Source organism: Lipotes vexillifer, unplaced genomic scaffold (genome assembly GCF_000442215.2).
Source record: "Lipotes vexillifer unplaced genomic scaffold, Lipotes_vexillifer_v1.1 scaffold1113, whole genome shotgun sequence".
In the NCBI taxonomy this organism is placed as follows: domain Eukaryota; kingdom Metazoa; phylum Chordata; class Mammalia; order Artiodactyla; family Lipotidae; genus Lipotes; species Lipotes vexillifer.
In genome coordinates this window covers 61,485-81,482 of record NW_006777938.1, presented here as the reverse complement: position 1 = coordinate 81,482, position 19,998 = coordinate 61,485, and the positions used below count along the sequence as shown (strand labels likewise).

At 35.5% G+C, this 19,998-nt stretch overlaps 1 protein-coding gene across 4 annotated transcripts in view; it reads right to left on the bottom strand.

Annotated features, from left to right (window-relative positions):
- The window catches only part of COP1 (COP1 E3 ubiquitin ligase), a 229,072-nt gene that overhangs the window by 148,312 nt on the left and 60,762 nt on the right, over positions 1–19,998 (bottom strand). For all 4 annotated transcript variants that reach the window (XM_007451361.1, XM_007451363.1, XM_007451362.1 and 1 more), the window contains one exon: positions 3,415–3,529. In XM_007451361.1, coding sequence (XP_007451423.1) covers positions 3,415–3,529 — 115 coding nt within the window. The remainder of the gene's footprint in view (positions 1–3,414; positions 3,530–19,998) is intronic.

Below are 19,998 nucleotides of genomic sequence, written 5' to 3'. Positions count from 1 at the left end.
CCTGCGCGTCCGGAGCCTGTGCTCCGCAACGGGAGAGGCCACAACAGTGAGAGGCCCGTGTACCGCAAAAAAAATAAATAAATAAAAAATAAAAAAAAATAAATTAAAAAAACAGGTTCACTCAAATGTCTTGGTGGAATATGGAAAACAATAATTCCATCCAATAGAACTCTTTACAAATACTTTAAGTAAAGTCCATTTCAGTAAACTATTCATAACTAAATGATGTAGAATTTAAATCACAAAATCAGGTTATAAAGGACCTGAGAAGACAGCTAATTTACTCTCCAATGTAGAAACAGGCCTACAGTAAAAGCATGAATAAAAACATTGTTTTTCAAAACTGCTTAAAGTTTGGACTTGCGTTTTCCCTTCCAAAAAAAGAAAAGAACACAATTACTTTAGTTAGCTTTCTATATTGAAACTTGAAATAAGCCTGTTACAACACTGTGTTTTCATACCTTCTTCCTTACTCTTAGCTCATATGCATATACACACACAGAACTTTTTTAAGGTAAACTTTTGTGATTTCCCTTCTTAAATGTCCTCTGAAAGTACTAGTAAGCAAAAAGAAATTAAGCTGTAAGAATCATTAAGTCAAAAGAGTTACTATTACTCTCCTATATGATATATAATAAAGAATTTATTTATTTTATCTGGAGATTTCCAGTTATCTTGAATTGCTGACATGAAGAACTTTATCTAACAATTATTATAAAGAAAAACAAACAATTATTTGAGGAAACTAAGTAAGCTTCTGTCCCTAACATTTTACATTTTAAATATTTAAACACTAACTTAACATAGTCATCTAACAACCTACATTAAAAGGGCTCAATTTTGTAGTGTTTCAATTCTACAAAACGCAAAAGGAACAAACCCAATTAGCATGAAATATCAAGATGTTATTGAGCTAAAGTACTTGGTCCACAAAAATTATTCTCAGGAAATTCAACAAATGATAAATAAAACATAGGTTATTGCAAAAGGGGGGGGTATCAACTGTACTGCAAAGTAGTTTGGATACAACATGCATCCAACCATGTAACTGGTTCTTTTTATATATAACCCTATTACTGTGAGCTACTTAATGCAGTAAATACTAAAAAGACAGTTACTTTATAGCTAACCATTTAAAAATTGTTTTAATATTAATATATTCTTTCAACATTTTGACATCAATCCCTAAGTACATAAAACTCACAAGCATTCAAGAATGTCTATTCTGCAGAAGATCACAATCCTTTTCTAGGGTAGGTGAACTTCCGGCCATCATATCCACTCATTTAACACCGACTTTCAACAGAAGTTATAAAAATAACACTAAAAGCAGTTATTTCAGTATCTGAAAGCATAGGGATTAGATTTCACTTATCTGGTTGTAAAAAGGTAGGATTTTGTTTGCTTGGTTGGTTTATGATCAATACCCATACATATCTGATGGCATATCACCTCTCCTATTCTAATTACAGATTAGTTTGCAAAAGTGTGTTCAGTGTCTCTTCTCTCTTCTAATACTTTATAATTTAGCTTCTCTTTCAATTACAATTAAGAGTTCAAAGCATTTTTTCTTAGTCTTTATGTTTCATTTTCATAGATGAAAATAGAAGTTGGGGATGGGGAGTGTGTTCTCATTTGAAAATATACAAAAGGACAATCAAACTCTTAGGTACCCCATTACAAAGAAGTTTAAATTTCCTCTTTACAGCCAAGGACACTAGGAGGCACTCCATATTCAGCAACATGATTAGTGTAGACACTGCAAATTTGTTAAGTTAAATTTGAGATTCCTAAAAACTGAAGACAACATGTGTTAAGTACAATACAGCCATGTCTACAAAAATAAAAATCTAATCTTCCTCCTGGTTTTAACTTACTAGTCTACCTCCCTATAAAGCTGTATCTCCAAAATAAATTAAATTGGTTTGTGATTACCTTTACTATCCCATAGCATGCTTATGCTATAGTTATTTACAAATTATTAATCAATAGCCTACTCCAATCTCTCTTTCCCATCTTGCTCTCTCTCTTTTTTTAATGTCTGCCATTTGCCTGTGGTTGTATTTCAACATCATACCAACAAATAACATCTGAAAGGGTTAACATGAGCCCTCTGCCAGTCAGTAGAATGTAGGTCTAAGACCACTTTCAATGTAACGGCTTCCTACTATAGTTTATAGACTATTACAGAAGTTTAATAAGGGGCTCAATTCTCAAGACAATACAATGAGAGCTTTCCATCTGTATGAAAACTGTTGACTATTAATTTCAAACACATTTATAAACAAAGTTTGGTTTTCTTCTAGTCTTCAGAGGAAAAATGCTATGTGAATCTATATACATTTTTCTGCCACCTCCAGTCCTGAGGCAAATTTCTCCAAAGATTCTCTCTCTATAATGTGTGGATTATAATACAAACATGCCTATTCAAGAGAAAACCAAGGAAAAATTTTTAACAATTAATAAAATAACAGACATTTTTTTCCTTGGTGGTCCTCATTTTGAGCAGGTATATTACAAATGACATCAATTAATTGAGAATCTAACTTATACCAAGCGTATTTTACATGCATCATCTATAAACCTTAAAAAAAAAAAAAACCCTGCTGGGTCGGTATAAATGTCCCTACTGCACTGGTGAGCAAAGACACCAAGAAAGGCTAAAGATCAGAGAACTAACAAAAAGGGAACAGAACTCAGTTACTTTTCTATAGCAATAAAAATATTCTATACTATTGTGTACATTCTATTGTGTAGATTCTATACAAATCTTTGCATAAGTTATTTCCTCTACTTTGAATATGTTTCTAATTACCTTTTTTTAGTTAATTAATACTAGCCTTGACTAAATACAACATCTCTGAAATCCCTACAGGAATCATTTTCTCACATTTCTCCATTTTCAACGTGGCATGGCTTTTTCACTCCCAGTTATATTAGTGGATATTCTTCTCTATTCCCTTAATGCCCTTTGCATATGTAAATAACATAAAATATCACATAGAATTCTTTACCTGTTGCTTTCCCCCACTAAATTCATAATACTCCTTGATGACAAGAACAAGTACTTTCATCTTTTTATTCTTAGCACAGAGGATAGTGCTTAGAACTTAATAAATGTTGAAGAATAGAAGGCAACTGAATGGAACTTATTTTTGCTAGCTACATATTCATGGCTGATTTGTTTTTAACTTTTTACAGCTCACTATATACAGATTAAAAATTCCCAAATAAAGAAAGAGAACAAAAATAGATATGGAAAAGCAATGTTCTCCAAGATGTCTAAGAACCTCAACAATACTGTGCTAGACTATGCTGAAAACAGACAATTTTGCTTTCCATAAATCCAGCATAAGAAGCTAGATATGGATATGAAATATGAATCTGAGTTATTTTAAGAAGTCCTGAATGTACCTGAGATACGAGACATCCTTGTAGAAAAGTAACATTGCTCTAAGTCTTCAAAATGAGCAGTGAGTCGTTTTCGTCTTGATGCTAATGTGCTGTTATACCAGGGCTGTTTCTTTGTCTAAGGTAATAACAAGAAAAGACACTTGTAACTCAGAACATACCATACTATTTCTCTGCGCAGAATATCCAAATGCTTGAATATTTAATATCAAAAGTTCACATTAAAATACTTACAAATAGCAAAATCCTGTAGTTCTTAGACCATATTTCAAATTCTTATTTTAAAGGGAAAATAGGTCAATTTTATGAGAATAAAATGAGAAGCTTCTTTCAACTCTCCAAATTAAATGAAGACAGAATCTATTATAAGGGCTATTCTAAAAAGTAGAATTTTGAGAATTTTACTTAAATATGCATCAATTGTTAGAAAACAATTACCAAAAGAAAACTATTTACTGCTTCATCATCCCTATACTGCAACCTATACCTTGTGAATAACAGGAAGACTGCTTGGCTGTACAGAACAGGTATTTAAATTAACACTGATTATTAGGTTAAGGGGTAGTTAATATGTATAGTTTGACATATACATTAGAACACCCAAATAACTAAATCACATATATATATATATATATACATACACACACACACACACACACACACACACACACACACACACACACATATATATACTTAAAGAACAACAACAAATCTGAAATACACTGGCATATAAATCTTACTTAAAAAGTTTATAATCCTAAATATATAAGACTACCAACACCATGTTAATTAAAAGGGTATGAAAACCCTTCCACAAATGGTTACTATTATGCTTGTGGCACATTAACAGATAAAGAGATAAGACACATAATGAGATCCTATGATGACACAAGTTCACCAATAAGAATACCAGAACTGCAAATGTATTGCGTAAGAAATATTAAGTTACTACAATGAACAAAAAACACTTATCTAAAGTGAACTCCTGCTAAAAGTAGATGGTAACTAAGATATATTTTAAAGCTGTGCTTGGATCAAAAGAAAAAAAAGACTATTTTCCAAAAGATAAACAACCAAACAGGAAGCTGAACTCAGAGAGGTAACGGTAAACAAAATATAAGAGTGTAGAAAAGGGGAAACAAGGGGACAATCTGATTTGAGGACAAATACCTACAAAAGAACAAGTATCAGATTTGGAGAATAAAAAGAGAATTTGCAAAGTGGAAGATAAATCTGAAAGAATTATTACTCAAAATGAAGGAATAAAGTCAAGAAGAAAGAAAAATTTGTAAGAGAACAAAAGAGACATAGGAGACAGAATAATAAAGTTTATTCCAGAAAAAGATGTCAGAATAATAATAGTGAAGGTGATCCAGGACCTCGGAAAAAGAATGGAGACAATGATCGAGAAGATGTAAGAAATGTTTAACAAAAACCTAGAAGAAATAAAGAACAAACAAACAGAGATGAACAATACAATAACTAAAATGAAAAATACACTAGAAGAAATCAATATCAGAATAACTGAGGAAGAAGAATGGATAAGTGAACTGGAAGACAGAATGGTAGAATTCACTGTTGTGGAACAGAATTTTAAAAATGAATGAAAAGAGATGAAGACAGCCTAAGAGACCTCTAGGACAACATTAAACGCAAAGACATTTGCATTATAGGGGTCCCAGAAGGAGAAGAGAGAGAGAAAGAACCCGAGAAAATATTTGAAGAGATTAGAGTCAAACACTTCCCTAACATGGGAAACGAAATAAACACCCAAGTCCAGGAAGCACAGAGCATCCCAGGCAGGATAAACCCAAGAAGAAACACACCAAGACACATAGTAATCAAACTGGAAAAAAATAAAGACAAAGAAAAATTACTGAAAGTAGCAAGGGAAAAACAACAAATAACATACAAGGGGACTCCCGTAAGGTTAACAACTGATTTGCCAGCAGAAACTCTCCAAGCCAGAAGGAAGTGGCATGACATATTTAAAGTGATGAAAGGGAAGAAGTTACAACCAAGATTACTCTACCCGGCAAGGATCTCATTCAGATTTGATGGAGAAATCAAAAGCTTTACAGTTAGGAAAAAGCTAAGAGAATTCACCACCACCAAACCAGCTCTACAACAAATGTTAAAGGAACTTCTCTAGGTGGGAAACACAAGAGAAGAAAAGGACCTACCAAAACAAAACACAAATTAAGAAAATGGTAATAGGAACATACATATCAATAATTACCTTAAACGTGAATGGATTAAATGCTCCAATGAAAAGATACAGGCTTGCTGAATGGATACAAAAACAAGACCCATATGTATGCTGTCTACAAGAAACTCACTTCAGACCTAGGGACACATACAGGCTGAAAGTGAGGGGGATGGAAAAAGATATTCCATGCAAATGGAAATCAAAAGAAAGCTGGAGTAGCAATACTCATATCAGATAAAATAGACTTTAAAATAAAGAACATTATAAGAGACAAGGAAGGACACTACATAGTGATCAAGGGATCAATCTAAGAAGAAGATATAACAATTATAAATATATATGCACCCAACATAGGAGCACCTCCATATAAAAAGCAACTGCTAACAGCTATAAAAGAGGAAATCGACAATAACACATACTATCTCACACCAGTCAGAATGGCCATCATCAAAAAATCTAGAAACAATACATGCTGGAGAGGGTTTGGAGAAAAGGGAAAACTCTTGCACTGCTGGTGGGAATGTGAATTGATACAGCCACTATGGAGAACAGTATGGAGGTTCCTTAAAAAACTACAAATAGAACTACCATATGACCCAGCAATCCCACTACTGGGCATATACGCTGAGAAAACCATAATTAAAAAGAGGTCATGTACCAAAATGTTCATTGCAGCTCTATTTACAATAGCCCGGAGATGGAAACAACCTAATTGTCCATCAACGGATGAATGGATAAAGAAGATGTGGCACATATATACAATGGAATATTACTCAGCCATAAAAAGAAACAAAATTGAGCTATTTGTAATGGGGTGGATAGACCTAGAGTCTGTCATACAGAGTGAAGTAAGTCAGAAAGAGAAAGACAAATACCGTATGCTAACACATATATGTGGAATTAAGGAAAAAAATGTCATGAAGAACCTAGGGGTAAGACAGGAATAAAGACACAGACCTACTAGAGAATGGACTTGAGGATATAGGGAGGGGGAAGGGTAAGCTGTGACAAAGCGAGAGAGAGGTATGGACATATATACACTACCAAATGTAAGGCAGATAGCTAGTGGGAAGCAGCTGCATAGCACAGGGAGATCAGCTTGGTGCTCTGTGACCGCCTGGAGGGGTGGGATAGGGAGGGTGGGAGGGAGGGAGACGCAAGAGGGAAGAGATATGGGAATATATGTATAACTGATTCACTTTGTTATAAAGCAGAAAATAACACCATTGTAAAACAATTATATTCTAATAAAGATGTAAAAATAATAATAATAGTGGGGGACTTTAACACCCCACTTACACCAAATGACAGATCATCCAAACAGAAAATTAATAACGAAACACAAGTTTTAAATGACACAACAGACCACACAGATTTAATCGATATTTATAGGTATTTAATATTTAATAATATTGATATTTAATTGATTTCTTTCCATCCAAAACCAGCATATTACACTTTCTTCTAAAGTGTACACAGAACATTCACCAGGATAGAACACATCTTGGGTCACAAATCAAGCTTCAGTAAATTTGAGAAAATTGAAATCATATCAAGCACCTTTTCTGACCACAAGGCTACGAGATTAGAAATCAATTACAGGGTAAAAAAAAACGTAAAAAACACAAACACATAGAGGCTCAACAATATGTTACTAAATAACCAAGAGATCACTGAAGAAATCGAAAAGGAAATCAAAAAACAGCTGGAGACAAATGACAATGAAAACCCGACAATCCAAAACCTATGGGATGCAGCAAAAGCAGTTCTAAGAGGGAAGTTTATAGCAATACAAGCCAACCTCAAGAAACAAGAAAAATGACAAATAAAAAATCTAACCTTACACCTAAAGGAACTACAGAAAGAAGAACAATCAAAACCCAAGGTTGGCAGAAGGAAAGAAATCATAAAGATCAGAGCAGAAATAAAAGAAATAGAAACAAGGAAAACAAGAGCAAGAGATTGTGATTGACATGTATACACTTATGTGTATAAAATGGATGACTAATAAGAACCTGCTGTATAAATAAATAAATTAAAATTTAAAAAAAATTTTCAAGAGATGCATAAAAAGCATCTGACAAAATTCAACACCTATACATGTTAAAATTTCTCAACAAATTAGGAACAGAAGGAAACTTCCTCAACTTGATATAGGGCATCTACCAAAATGTAGAGCTAACATATAAGTTGAAGTATAAGGGGGAATGGGGAGGGAAAAAGAGGAAAAAGAAGAGAAGGGAGATGGGGCGAGGGGAGAGGAGGGGAGGGAAGAAGGAGAGGAAAAGGGGGGAAGAGGTGAGGAGAAACAGAAAAGAACATACAAAGATTAGAAACGGCAAAAATATCTTCTTGCTGATCATATGATTTTACATAGAAATTCCTGAGAATCTACAAAACTACTAGAATTAATAAATTTAGAAAGAAAATTAATAAATTTAGCAAGCTAATAAGAAACAAGGCTAACATACAAAAATCAATTCTACGTTTATATATTCACAACAAAGTAGAAAATAAAAATTTTAAAATAATTGTATCAATAATAGCATCAAAAAGAATTAGAAATTTAATGAAAGCATGGAAGACCTCTATATCACAAACACAAACACTGCCAGGAGAAATTTTTAAAGGACCAAAATAGATGGAAAGATATACCATATTCATGGACTGGAAAGCTCAATATTGTTCGTGTGTTACCATTATGGTAACTGGGTAAATGGTACAGGGGCTCTCTCTGGTTTGTTCGGTATATTTATGCTTTTTGTTTTGTTTTGGCTGTACCACGCAGTCTGTGCAATCTTAGTTCCCCAACCAGAAATGGACTGAATCCAGGCTGCCAGTAGTGGAAGCATGGAGTCCTAACCACTGGACCACCAGGGAATTTTCATGGGCTCTCTCTGTATTGATTTTTACAACTGCATATGAATCTACAATTATCTCAAAATTTAAAAATTTATTTTTACAACTCTAAAGAAACTTAGGAATAAACTTATGAATGAATAAAACTAGACTCAACTTAATATCATAAATATATCAATTCCTCATAAAGTAATTTATAAGTTAAAGGCAGTTCTAATAAAGATTCCAAGAAGCTTTTTTATGCAGCTAGAGAAACTGATACTAAAGTTGATGTGAGGGCTTCTCTGGTGGCGCAGTGGTTAAGAATCTGCCTGCCAATGAAGGGGACACAGGTTCGAGCTCTAGTCCGGGAAGATCTCACATGCCGCGGATCAACTAAGCCCGTGCACCACAACTACTGAGCCTGCACTCTAGAGCCCGTGAGCCACAACTACTTAGCCTGCAAGCCACAACTACTGAAGCCTGAGCGCCTAGAGCCCGCGCTCTGCAACAAGAGAAGCCACTGTGATGAGAAGTCCACGCACCACAATGCAGAGCAGCCCCCGCTCGCTGCAACCAGAGAAAGTGCATGTGCAACAATGAAGACCCAACACAGCCAAAAATAAAATAAATAAATTGTAAAAAATAATCAAGTTCATGTGAAAAAACAAACAGGAAAGAATATTCTGTAAAACACTGAAAAAGAAGTGCTGGGGGGGTTGGAGGAATTAGTTCTATCAGACATTAAAACATACCATAAAGAGGTGATAGTGAAAAGAGAAACACATCAGCAGGTAGAAGAGAAAGACCAGAAATAAATCCATTTTACACACAGAATTTTTGATATGAGAAAGGCTGCATATCACAACTCTCGTTCAAAGATAGATTTTTAAAAAGTGGGCTGGGACAACTGACTAGACATTTGGAAAAAGATAAAATTAGATCCACACCTCAAAACATACACAACAATAAACTCCAAACAGAACAGGAATCTAAATGTAAAAAATGAAATGAGACAAGTATTTTAAGAAAACATGGGTAAATTTCTCTATATTCCAGTTACAAGTAGACATTTTGAACTATGACTCAAAACCCAGAGGTAACAAAAGACTGGTAACTTTAAATAATAATTTAAAAATTTTGAACAGTTTCAAAAAAAAAACAGAAGAAAATATAGGCAACATTTATCACAGATAAAGGGCTAATATTCTTAATATACCGTCAAATCTTAAAAATTGAACAAAACAGATCAAAAACTTTATAGAAAAAATAGGCCAGGGCTTCCCTGGTGGTGCAGTGGTTGAGAGTCCGCCTGCCGACGCAGGGGACACGGGTTCATGCCCCGGTCCGGGAAGATCCCATATGCCGCAGAGCGGCTGGGCCCGTGAGCCATGGCCCCTGAGCCTGCGTGTCCGGAGCCTGTGCTCCGCAACGGGAGAGGCCACAACAGTGAGAGGCCCGCGTACCGCAAAAAAAAAAAAAAAAAAAAGGCCAGAAATACGAATACATAATCCACTAATAAGTATATTAATATACCAGTAATCATATGATAAGATGTTTGTTCAACTTCATTCATAATTACAGAAACATAAAACTATTCTGAGATATATTTCTCACCTAAAAGATTGGCAAAAATTAAATTAAAGTAAAACTCATTCTTTTAGAGAGGCTCTGAGAAAGACTCTAGGAAAACAGGCACATTCATATATTGCTGGGGAAAATGCAAATTGGTACAATTCTTTGGGGGAAGAGGATGATTTGGCAATATCAATCTCTGTCTGTCTCTCCATCCATCCATCCGTCCATCCATCCATCCATTCATCCATCTACATCTTTGACCCAGAAACCCCACGTCTAGGAATTTACACTGAAGATACATTGTCCAACAATATGAAAATACATATGCTCAAGTTAATCACTGCAGCATTACTTGTAATTACAAGATAATGTAAACTACCTGTCTTTATGTAACAAATTGATTAAATAATCCTATGCAGCTATAAAAACAATGAAGAAGAGTTCTATGAACTTCTGTGGATTTGTTTTCATGATAAATTGTTAAAATAAAAAAGCAGAGTGCAGAAGAGAATCACTAGGAAAGCTACCCTTTGTGTAAGAAAAAAGAAATATGAGAATATGCATGTGTATCATGAAAACCTGACTAATAAAACTGGTTACCAACAGGGGGTAAGAAACAATGTAGTGGGAAAAAATAAAGGATATGGGAATTGGTAGAAGGGCTGGACGGGTGGTATTTATTGAGTATGACTTTTTGTATAGCTCTGACTTTTAGAATCAAGTTAGTATTTCATATATTCAAAAAAGTCTGTATGTCATAAAAATAGGGGGTGGTGGAACACAAACAGAAGCAAATGAATTTAACTGTATTTCAAAGAAATATCAGTTTACACAGATGAAAATTAACAATCAAAACCAAGTAAACTTTGAACACACTATATTCTCTCAGACTAAAGACAAAAAGAAATTTAAATATCACTAGTTAGTAGATTTGTTTTCTTAGTAATTTCCATACTATTTTATATATATATATATTCTAAGACTATGACAATAAGTAAAATTTATTTTGATAATGAGAGCTAGGTTTCTGTCAGAAAAGAGAATTAGAGATATAGAAAGGGTACAATGTAAAGCTACAACGAACCTGTGACCGTGAACTGCAATGAGAGCTCATCAGTATGAACTCATAGCTTTTATGACAGATACAGAAACACAGACATATTATTTACATATATGATTACATAAATATTATGTTCATAAATTGAATAGCATAGGTCAATCTCAGCTAGTCTGTATTGCCCACATGGTCATCTCCAGAACAGCTGACTCTTACATTACAAAATGTTGTGGGTTTTTTTAACAATTCTTTTTTTTTTTTTTTTTAGCGGTTTAAAAATTTTTTGGGTTTTTTTTAAAATTTTTTTTTTTTTTTTTTTTAATTAATTTGGCTGCATTGGGTCTTTCATTGCTACATGCAAGCTTTCTCTAGTTGCGGCGAGTGGGGGCTACTCTTCATTGCGGTGCACAGACTTCTCATTGCGGTGGCTTCTCTTGTTGCAGAGCACGGGCCCTAGGAGCGTGGGCTTCAGTAGTTGCAGCACACAGGCTCAGTAGTTGTGGCTCATGGGCTCTGGAACACAGGCTCAGTAGTTGTGACGCATGGGCTTAGTTGCTCCGTGGCATGTGGGATCTTCCCAGACCAGGGCTCGAACCCGTGTCCCCTGCATTGGCAGGTGGATTCTTAACCACTGCGCCACCAGGGAAGCCCACAAAATGTACTAAATAAAGATAAATGATATTCCATAACCATGGGCCTGTGAGTTGTTTGGGAGCAGACTGTACCAGTCTGTCAGCATTGTTTAGTAATAATAAGTGAATTTATGATTCACCTGATTTCAGTGGAGCCTGTAACTTAATGGCTGGTCACATAACTAGAATGCACACTGCCCATGTGACTAGCTTAAAATAAGATATCCGACCTCAAGCCAAATTTGAATTTCCCATTACTAAGGTGCTTGAGATGCAAGCTAGCAGTGGTTCTGAACCTGGAAACAAAGCAATTCCTCTGTGACTCGGTGGTAGAAGGACAAAGAAGACTGTGCCTGAAGTCTTCATATCCCTTTCAATGAGTACCCTTCTTCTGCTTGGCTGTACTATATCCATTGCCTATAATGATGTTCCAGAAGTATAAACTGCTTGATTCCTGTGAGTCCTTTCATCAGACACTTACGGTGAACAATATATAATTAATGGATACATATTATAATATGTTATATATACAGATATACATATTTCCTAGCTCTGTCCACCGAGAAGACCTACAAGCAATGATGCTCTAAGTGCAATGAGCACACTTAAAACCCACATCTTGGGCTTCCCTGGTGGCGCAGTGGTTGAGAGTCCACTTGCCGATGCAGGGGACACGGGTTCATGCCCCGGTCCGGGAAGATCCCACATGCCGCGGAGCGGCTGAGCCCGTGAGCCATGGCCGCTGAGCCTGCGCATCTGGAGCCTGTGCTCCGCAACGGGAGAGGCCACAACAGTGAGAGGCCCGCGTACCGCAAAAAAAAAAAAAAAAAAAAAGAGAGAAAACAGGGCTTCTTGGATACACGGCTGATTCCAGGACTGGGGCAAGGTAAGTACAAGATGATGCTGGTATATCTTGTTGTCTAAGAATGTAAGAAGTCACTTAAAGAATGATAAGAACATGAAAATCAGCTTGAAGGAGTTCCAACTAGACAAACAGGGAACAATTTGAGTTTCAAAATGATTAACAGAAAAAATTAAAATTCCATGATTCCATAACCATATAAACAAACAAAGAGAGAGGGAGGGAAAGATCCTCCCTTTCAGTAGAAATGCTAACGAATAAATGTGGAAGTATTACTCAGCTATTTAAAAAAATGAAATAATGCCATTTGCAGCAACATGGATGGGCTTAGAGATTATCACATTAAGTCAAGTTAGACAGAGAAAGATTATACTGTATGATATCACTTAAATGTGGCATCTAAAAAAATGATACAAATGAACTTATTTACAAAACAGAAATAGACTCACAGACATAGAAAGCAAACTTATGGTTACCAAAGGGGATAGCACAAGAGTGGGGGTGGATAAATTAGGAGTTTGGGATTAACATATACACACTACTCTATATAAAGTAGGTAAATGACAAGGATCTACTGTATAGCACAGGGAACTATACTCAATATCTCATAATAACCTATAATGGAAAAGAATCTGAAAAAGTGCACATATATACATGTGAATCACTTTGCTGTATACTTGAAACTAACACAATACTGTAAACTATACTTCAATAAAAAAGTTAAAAAAATAAATGTGGAAGAAAAAACGAATTAAAAATTATCATTTGGGCAAAACACATTAATAATTATTTCAGTAAGATTTATTAATAGATTCTCAAATGGGATAAAATGGTAAATTTACAGAGGACAAATCTGGCAGGCACTACCTTAATCAAGTGATCAGAGTTAACATCACCAGTACCGAGCAAACTCATATCATATGGGTCGAGATATGACTAACAAAGGATACTACATCGGTTCTGTAGTATTACTGATAAAAATGGATACTCTGAATCTAGTTATAAGGAAATACCACACAAACTCATATTAAGGAACGTTCTACAAAATTAATAACTTATAATATTCAAAAACGTCACCATCATGCACAACTAAGGAACTATAACAATTTAGAGATTGAAGAAACATGACAACTAAAGGTAACCAGTGATTCCGGATTCATACTGGAGAAGAAAAATTTTTTTCTTTTGCTATAAAAGAATATTAGTGGCAAAACTGCTAAAATTTAACTACATTATCTCAGATAATAATATTGCATTAATGTTTAATTACCTGATTTTACTAACTGTACTAAGCTTATATAAAAATTCTAAAGCAAAATGAACAGGCAATTATAAAACTTCAGTGTTGTAAAAAAATTGTTTCTGGCTTCACCTACATTATACTGTTAACATTTTTTTCAGTTCAATTACAACTATAAACATTATTTTTAAGAGTAGTAAAATAATATACCTGATAGCTGTACCATAGTTTCTATAGCTATTCCACTGATTGGGCATATTTATTTTTCTAGAATTTTTGCTTTTATAAATAATACTGGTATATAATCTTTACATAGTACTTTGAATCATTTCTTATAAAAAATTCCTATGTTTATCACTACCAAATCACACATTTTTAGCATTTCTCATCTGTATATATCGCCAAATAGTCTTCCTGTAAGACAACCAACTTTCTCCCCGCTCCCCTTTGCCCCCTCTCTCAGTCCCCCATCCCATCCTCAACACTACATGTACATGCACACAGCAAGCAAGAAGATTTCCCATTTTGAAACATCCTTAGCCACTATTAGGTGACTTCTTTGGTACCTTACACTACTTCATATTGTGCTTTTATTATTTAGGAAGTTGAGTATTATTTCATATGTGAGCTGACCATCTGAATTTGCCTTTTCCCCCCATGTTCTTCATCTTTTTTAAAAAATTTTTTTTGGAGCTTTCATCAAAAGAATGAAATTGGTTTAAGAAACTTTTTTCATTTTGAAGCAATGTGAATGAAGCAACTGACAAAACCTTTCCCAGTTTGGGTTTAAAAGCTTGTTTATGGTGCTTTCTTATATACAGCCCTCTTTTTTTCTACAGTTCTATTGTAATTTAAATCATTATTTAGCTGATCTGGACTCTTACAGTAACAGATAAAACAGAAAGCTAAATTTCCTTCAAATGTTTCCTGGCTAACACTGCATAATTTAGTTAATCTTCGCTTTTGACTCCCTCTTGTGAGAGCACTGGAATCACAACTAACTGCTGAAAAATCATCGACAAGAAGACACTGGAACTCACCAAAAAACATACCCCACATCCAAAGACAAAGGAGAAGCCACAATGAGACGGTAGGAGGGCGCAATCACAGTAAAATTAAATACCATAACTGCTGGGTAGGTGACTCACAAACTGGATATCACTTATACCACAGAAGTCTACCCACTGGAGTGAAGGCTCTGAGCCCCACGTCAGGCTTCCCAACCTGGGGGCCCAGAAACGGGAGGAGGAATTCCTAGAAAATCAGACTTTGAAGGCTAGCGGGATTTGTTTGCAGGACTTCGACAGGACTGGGGCAAACAGAGACTCCACTCTTGGAGGGCACACACAAAGTAGTGTGTGCATCGGGATGCAGGGGAAGGAGCAATGACTGCATATGAGACTGAATAGACCTACCTGCTAGTGTTGGAGGGTCTGCTGTAGAGGTGGGGGGTGGCTGTGTCTCACCATGAGGACAAGGACACTGGTGGCAGAGATTCTGGGAAGTACTCCTTGGCGTGGGCCCTCCCAGAGTCGCGATTAGCCCCACTAAAGAGCGTGGGTAGGCTCCAGTGTTGGGCCGCCTCAGGCCAAACAACCAACAGGGAGGGAACCCAGTCCCACTCATCAGCAGACAAGTAGATTAAATTTTCACTGAGCTCTGCCCACCAGAGAAACAGCCAGCTCTACCCACCACCAGTCCCTCGCATCAGGAAACTTGCTCAAGCATCTTAGATAGCTTCATCCACCAAAGGGCAGAGAGCAGAAGCAAGAAGAACTACAATCCTGCAGCCTGTGGAACTCAAACCATATTCAGAGAAAGACAGATGAGATGAAAAGTCGGAGGGCTATGTACCAGATGAAGGAACAAGATAAAACCCCAGAAAAACAACTAAATGAAGTGGAGATAGGCAACCTTCCAGAAAAAGAATTCAGAATGATACTGAAGATGATCCAAGACCTCGGAAAAAGAATGAAGGCAAAGATTGAGAAGATGAAAGAAATGTTTAACAAAGACCTAGAAGAATTAAAGAACAAACAAACATGAACAATACAATAACTGAAATGAAAAATACACTAGAAGGAATCAATAGCACAATAACTGAGGTAGAAAAACGGATAAGTGACCTGGAAGACAGAATGGTGGAACTCACTGCTGTGAAACAGATTAAAGAAAAAAGAATGAAAAGAAATGAAGACAGCTGAAGAGACCTCTGGGAGAACATTAAACACAACAACATTCACATTATAGGGGTCCCAGAAAAAGAAGAGAGAGAGAAAGAACCTGAGAAAATATTTGAAGAGATTATAGTCAAAAACTTCCCTACATGGGAAAGGAAATAGCCACCCAAGTCCAGGAAGTGCAGAGAGTCCCATACAGGATAAATCCACAGAGAAACACACCGAGACACATAGTAATCAAATTGACAAAAATTAAAGACAGAAAAATTACTGAAAGCAGCAAGGGAAAACTGACAAACAACATACAAGGGAACTCCCATAAGGTTAACAGCTGATTTCTCAGCAGAAACTCTACAAGCCAGAAGGGAATGGCATGACATATTTAAAGAGATGAAAGGGAAGAACATACAACCAAGATTACTCTACCCGGCAAGGATCTCATTCAGATTCCATAGACAAATCAAAAGGTTTTACATATAAGCAAAAGCTAAGAGAATTCACCACAACCAAATCAGCTCTACAACAAATGCTAAAGGAACTTCTCTAAGTGGGAAACACAAGAGAAGAAAAGGACCTACCAAAACAAACCCCAAACAATTAAGAAAATGGTCATAGGAACATACATATCAATAATTACCTTAAATGCAAATGGATTAAATGTTCCAACCAAAAGACACAGGTTTGCTGAATGGATACAAAAACAAGACCCATATATATGCTGTCTACAAGAAACTCACTTCAGACCTAGGGACACATACAGGCTGAAAGTGAGGGGATGGAAAAAGATATTCCATGCAAATGGAAATCAAAAGAAAGCTAGAGTAGCAATACTCATATCAGATAAAACAGACTTTAAAATAAAGAACATTACAAGAGACAAGGAAGGACACTACATAATGATCAAGGGATCAATCCAAAAGAAGATATAACAATTATAAATATATATGCACCCAACATAGGAGCACCTCAATACATAAGGCAACTGCTAAGAGCTCCAGAAGAGGAAATAGACAGTAACACAATAATAGTGGGGGACTTTAACACCTCACACCAAATGACAGATCATCCAAACAGAAAATTAATAAGGAAACACAAGCTTTAAATGACACAACAGACCAGACAGATTTAAATGATATTTATAGGACATTCCATCCAAAAACAGCAGATTACACTTTCTTCTCAAGTGCGCAAGGGACATTCTCCAGGACAGATCACATCAAATGAAGCCTCAGTAAATGTAAGAAAACAAATAATACGAAGCATCTTTCCTGACCACAACAATGTGAAATTAGAAATCAATTACAGGGAGAAAAACGTAAAAAACACAAACACATGGAGGCTAAACAGTACTTTGCTAAATAACCAAGAGATCACTGAAGAAATCAAATAGGAAATCAGAAAATACCTAGAGACAAATGACAATGAAACAGGACAATCCAAAACCTATGGGATGCAGCAAAAGCAGTTCTAAGATGGAAGTTTACAGCAATACAAGCCTACCTCAAGAAACAAGAAGTCTCAAATAAACAATCTAACCTTACACCTAAAGGAACTAGAGAAAGAACAAACAAAACACAACGTTAGTAGAAGGAAAGAAATCATAAAGATCAGAGCAGAAATAAATGAAATAGAAACAAAGAAAACAATAGCAAATATCAATAGAAGTAAAAGCTGGTTCTTTGAAAAGATAAATAAAATTGATAAACCATTAGCCAGACTCATTAAGAAAAAGAGGGGGAGGACTCAAATCAATAAAATTAGAAATGTAAAAGGAGACGTTACAACAGACACCGCAGAAATACAAAGCATCCTAAGAGACTACTACAAGCAACTCTATGGCAATAAAATGGACAACCTGGAAGAAATGGACAAATTCTTAGAAAGGTATAACCTTCCAAGACTGAACCAGGCAGAAATAGAAAATATGAACAGACCAATCACAAGTAATGAAATTGAAACTGTGATTAAATATCTTCCAACAAACAAAAGTCCATGACCAGATGGCTTCACAGGTGAAATCTATCAAACATTTAGAGAAGAGCTAACACCCATCCTTCTCAAACTCTTCCAAAAAATTGCAGAGGAAGGAATACTCCCAAACTCATTCTATAAGGCCACCATCACCCTGATTTCAAAATCAAAGATACTACAAAAAAAGAAAATTACACACTAATGTCACTCATGAATGTAGATGCAAAAATCCTCAACAAAATACTAGCAAATAGAATCCAACAACACATTAAAAGGATCATACACCATGATCAAGTGGGATTTATCCCAGGGATGTAAGGGTTCTTCAATATATGCAAATCGATCAATGTGATACACCACATTAACAATTAAGGAATAAAAACCGTATGATCATCTCAATAGATGCAGAAAAAGCTTTTGACAAAATTCAACAGCCATTTATGAACAAAATTCTTCAGAAAGTGGGCACAGAGGGAACCTACGTCAACAAAATAAAGGCCATACATGACAAACCCACAGCAAACATCATTCTCAATGGTGAAAAATCGAAAGCATTTCCTTTAAGATCGGAACAAGACAAGGATGTCCACTCTCACCACTGTTATTCAACGTAGTTTTGGAAGTCCTAGCCATGGCAATTAGAGAAGAAAAAGAAATAAAAGGAATACAAATTGGAAAAGAAAAAGTAAAACTGTCACTGTTTGCAGATGACATGATACTATACATAGAGAATCCTAAAGATGCCACCAGAAAACTACTAGAGCTAATCAATGAATTTGGTAAAGCTGCAGGATACAATATTAATGCACAGAAATCTCTTGAATTCCTATACACTAATGATGAAAGATCAGAAATAGAAATTAAGGAAACACTCCCATTTACCATTGGAACAAAAAGAATAAAATACCTAGGAATAAATCTACCTAGGGAGACAAAAGACTTGTATGCAGAAAACTATAAGACAGTGATGAAAGAAATTAAAGATGATACAAACAGATGGAGAGATATACCATGTTCTTGGATTGGAAGAATCAATATTGTGAAAATGACTAAACTACCTAATCTACAGATTCAATGCAATCCCTATCAAATTACAAATGGCATTATTTACAGAACTAAAACAAAAAATCTTAAAATTTGTAAGGAGACACAAAAGACCCCGAATAGCCAAAGCGGTCTTGAGGGAAAAAAATGGAGCTAGAGGAATCAGACTCACTGACTTCAGACTATACTACAAAGCTACAGTAATCAAGACAATATGGTACTGGCACAAAAACAGAAATATAGATCAATGGAACAGGATAGAAAGCCCAGAGATAAGCCCATGCACTTATGGTCACCTAATCCATGACAAACGAGGCAAGGATATACAATGGAGAAAAGACAGTCTCTTCAAAAAGTGGTGCTGGGAAAACTGGACAGCTACATGGAATAGAATGAAATTAGAACACTCCCTAACACCATGCACAAAAATAAACTCAAAATGGATTAGAGACCTAAATTTAAGACCAGACACTATAAAACTCTTAGAGGAAAACATAGGAAGAACACTCTGACATAAATCACAGAAAGATCTTTTTTGATCCACCTCCTAGAGTAATGGAAATAAAAACAAAATTAAACAAACGGGACCTAATGAAACTTAAAAGCTTTTGCAAAGCAAAGGAAACTATAAACAAGATGTGAAGACAACCCTCAGAATGGGAGAAAATATTTGCAAATGAATCAACAAAGGATTAATCTCCAAAATATATAAACAGCTCATGTAGCTCAATATTAAAGAAACAAACAATCTAATCCAAAAATGGGCAGAAGACCTAAATAGACATTTCTCCAAAGAAGACATACAGATGGCCAAGCACATGAAAAGCTGCTCAACATCACTAATTGTTAGAGAAATGCAAATCAAAACTACAATGAGGTATCACCTCACACCAGTTAGAATGGGCATCATCAGAAAATCTACAAACAACAAATGCTGGAGAGGGTGTGGAGAAAAGGGAACCCTCTTGCACTGTTG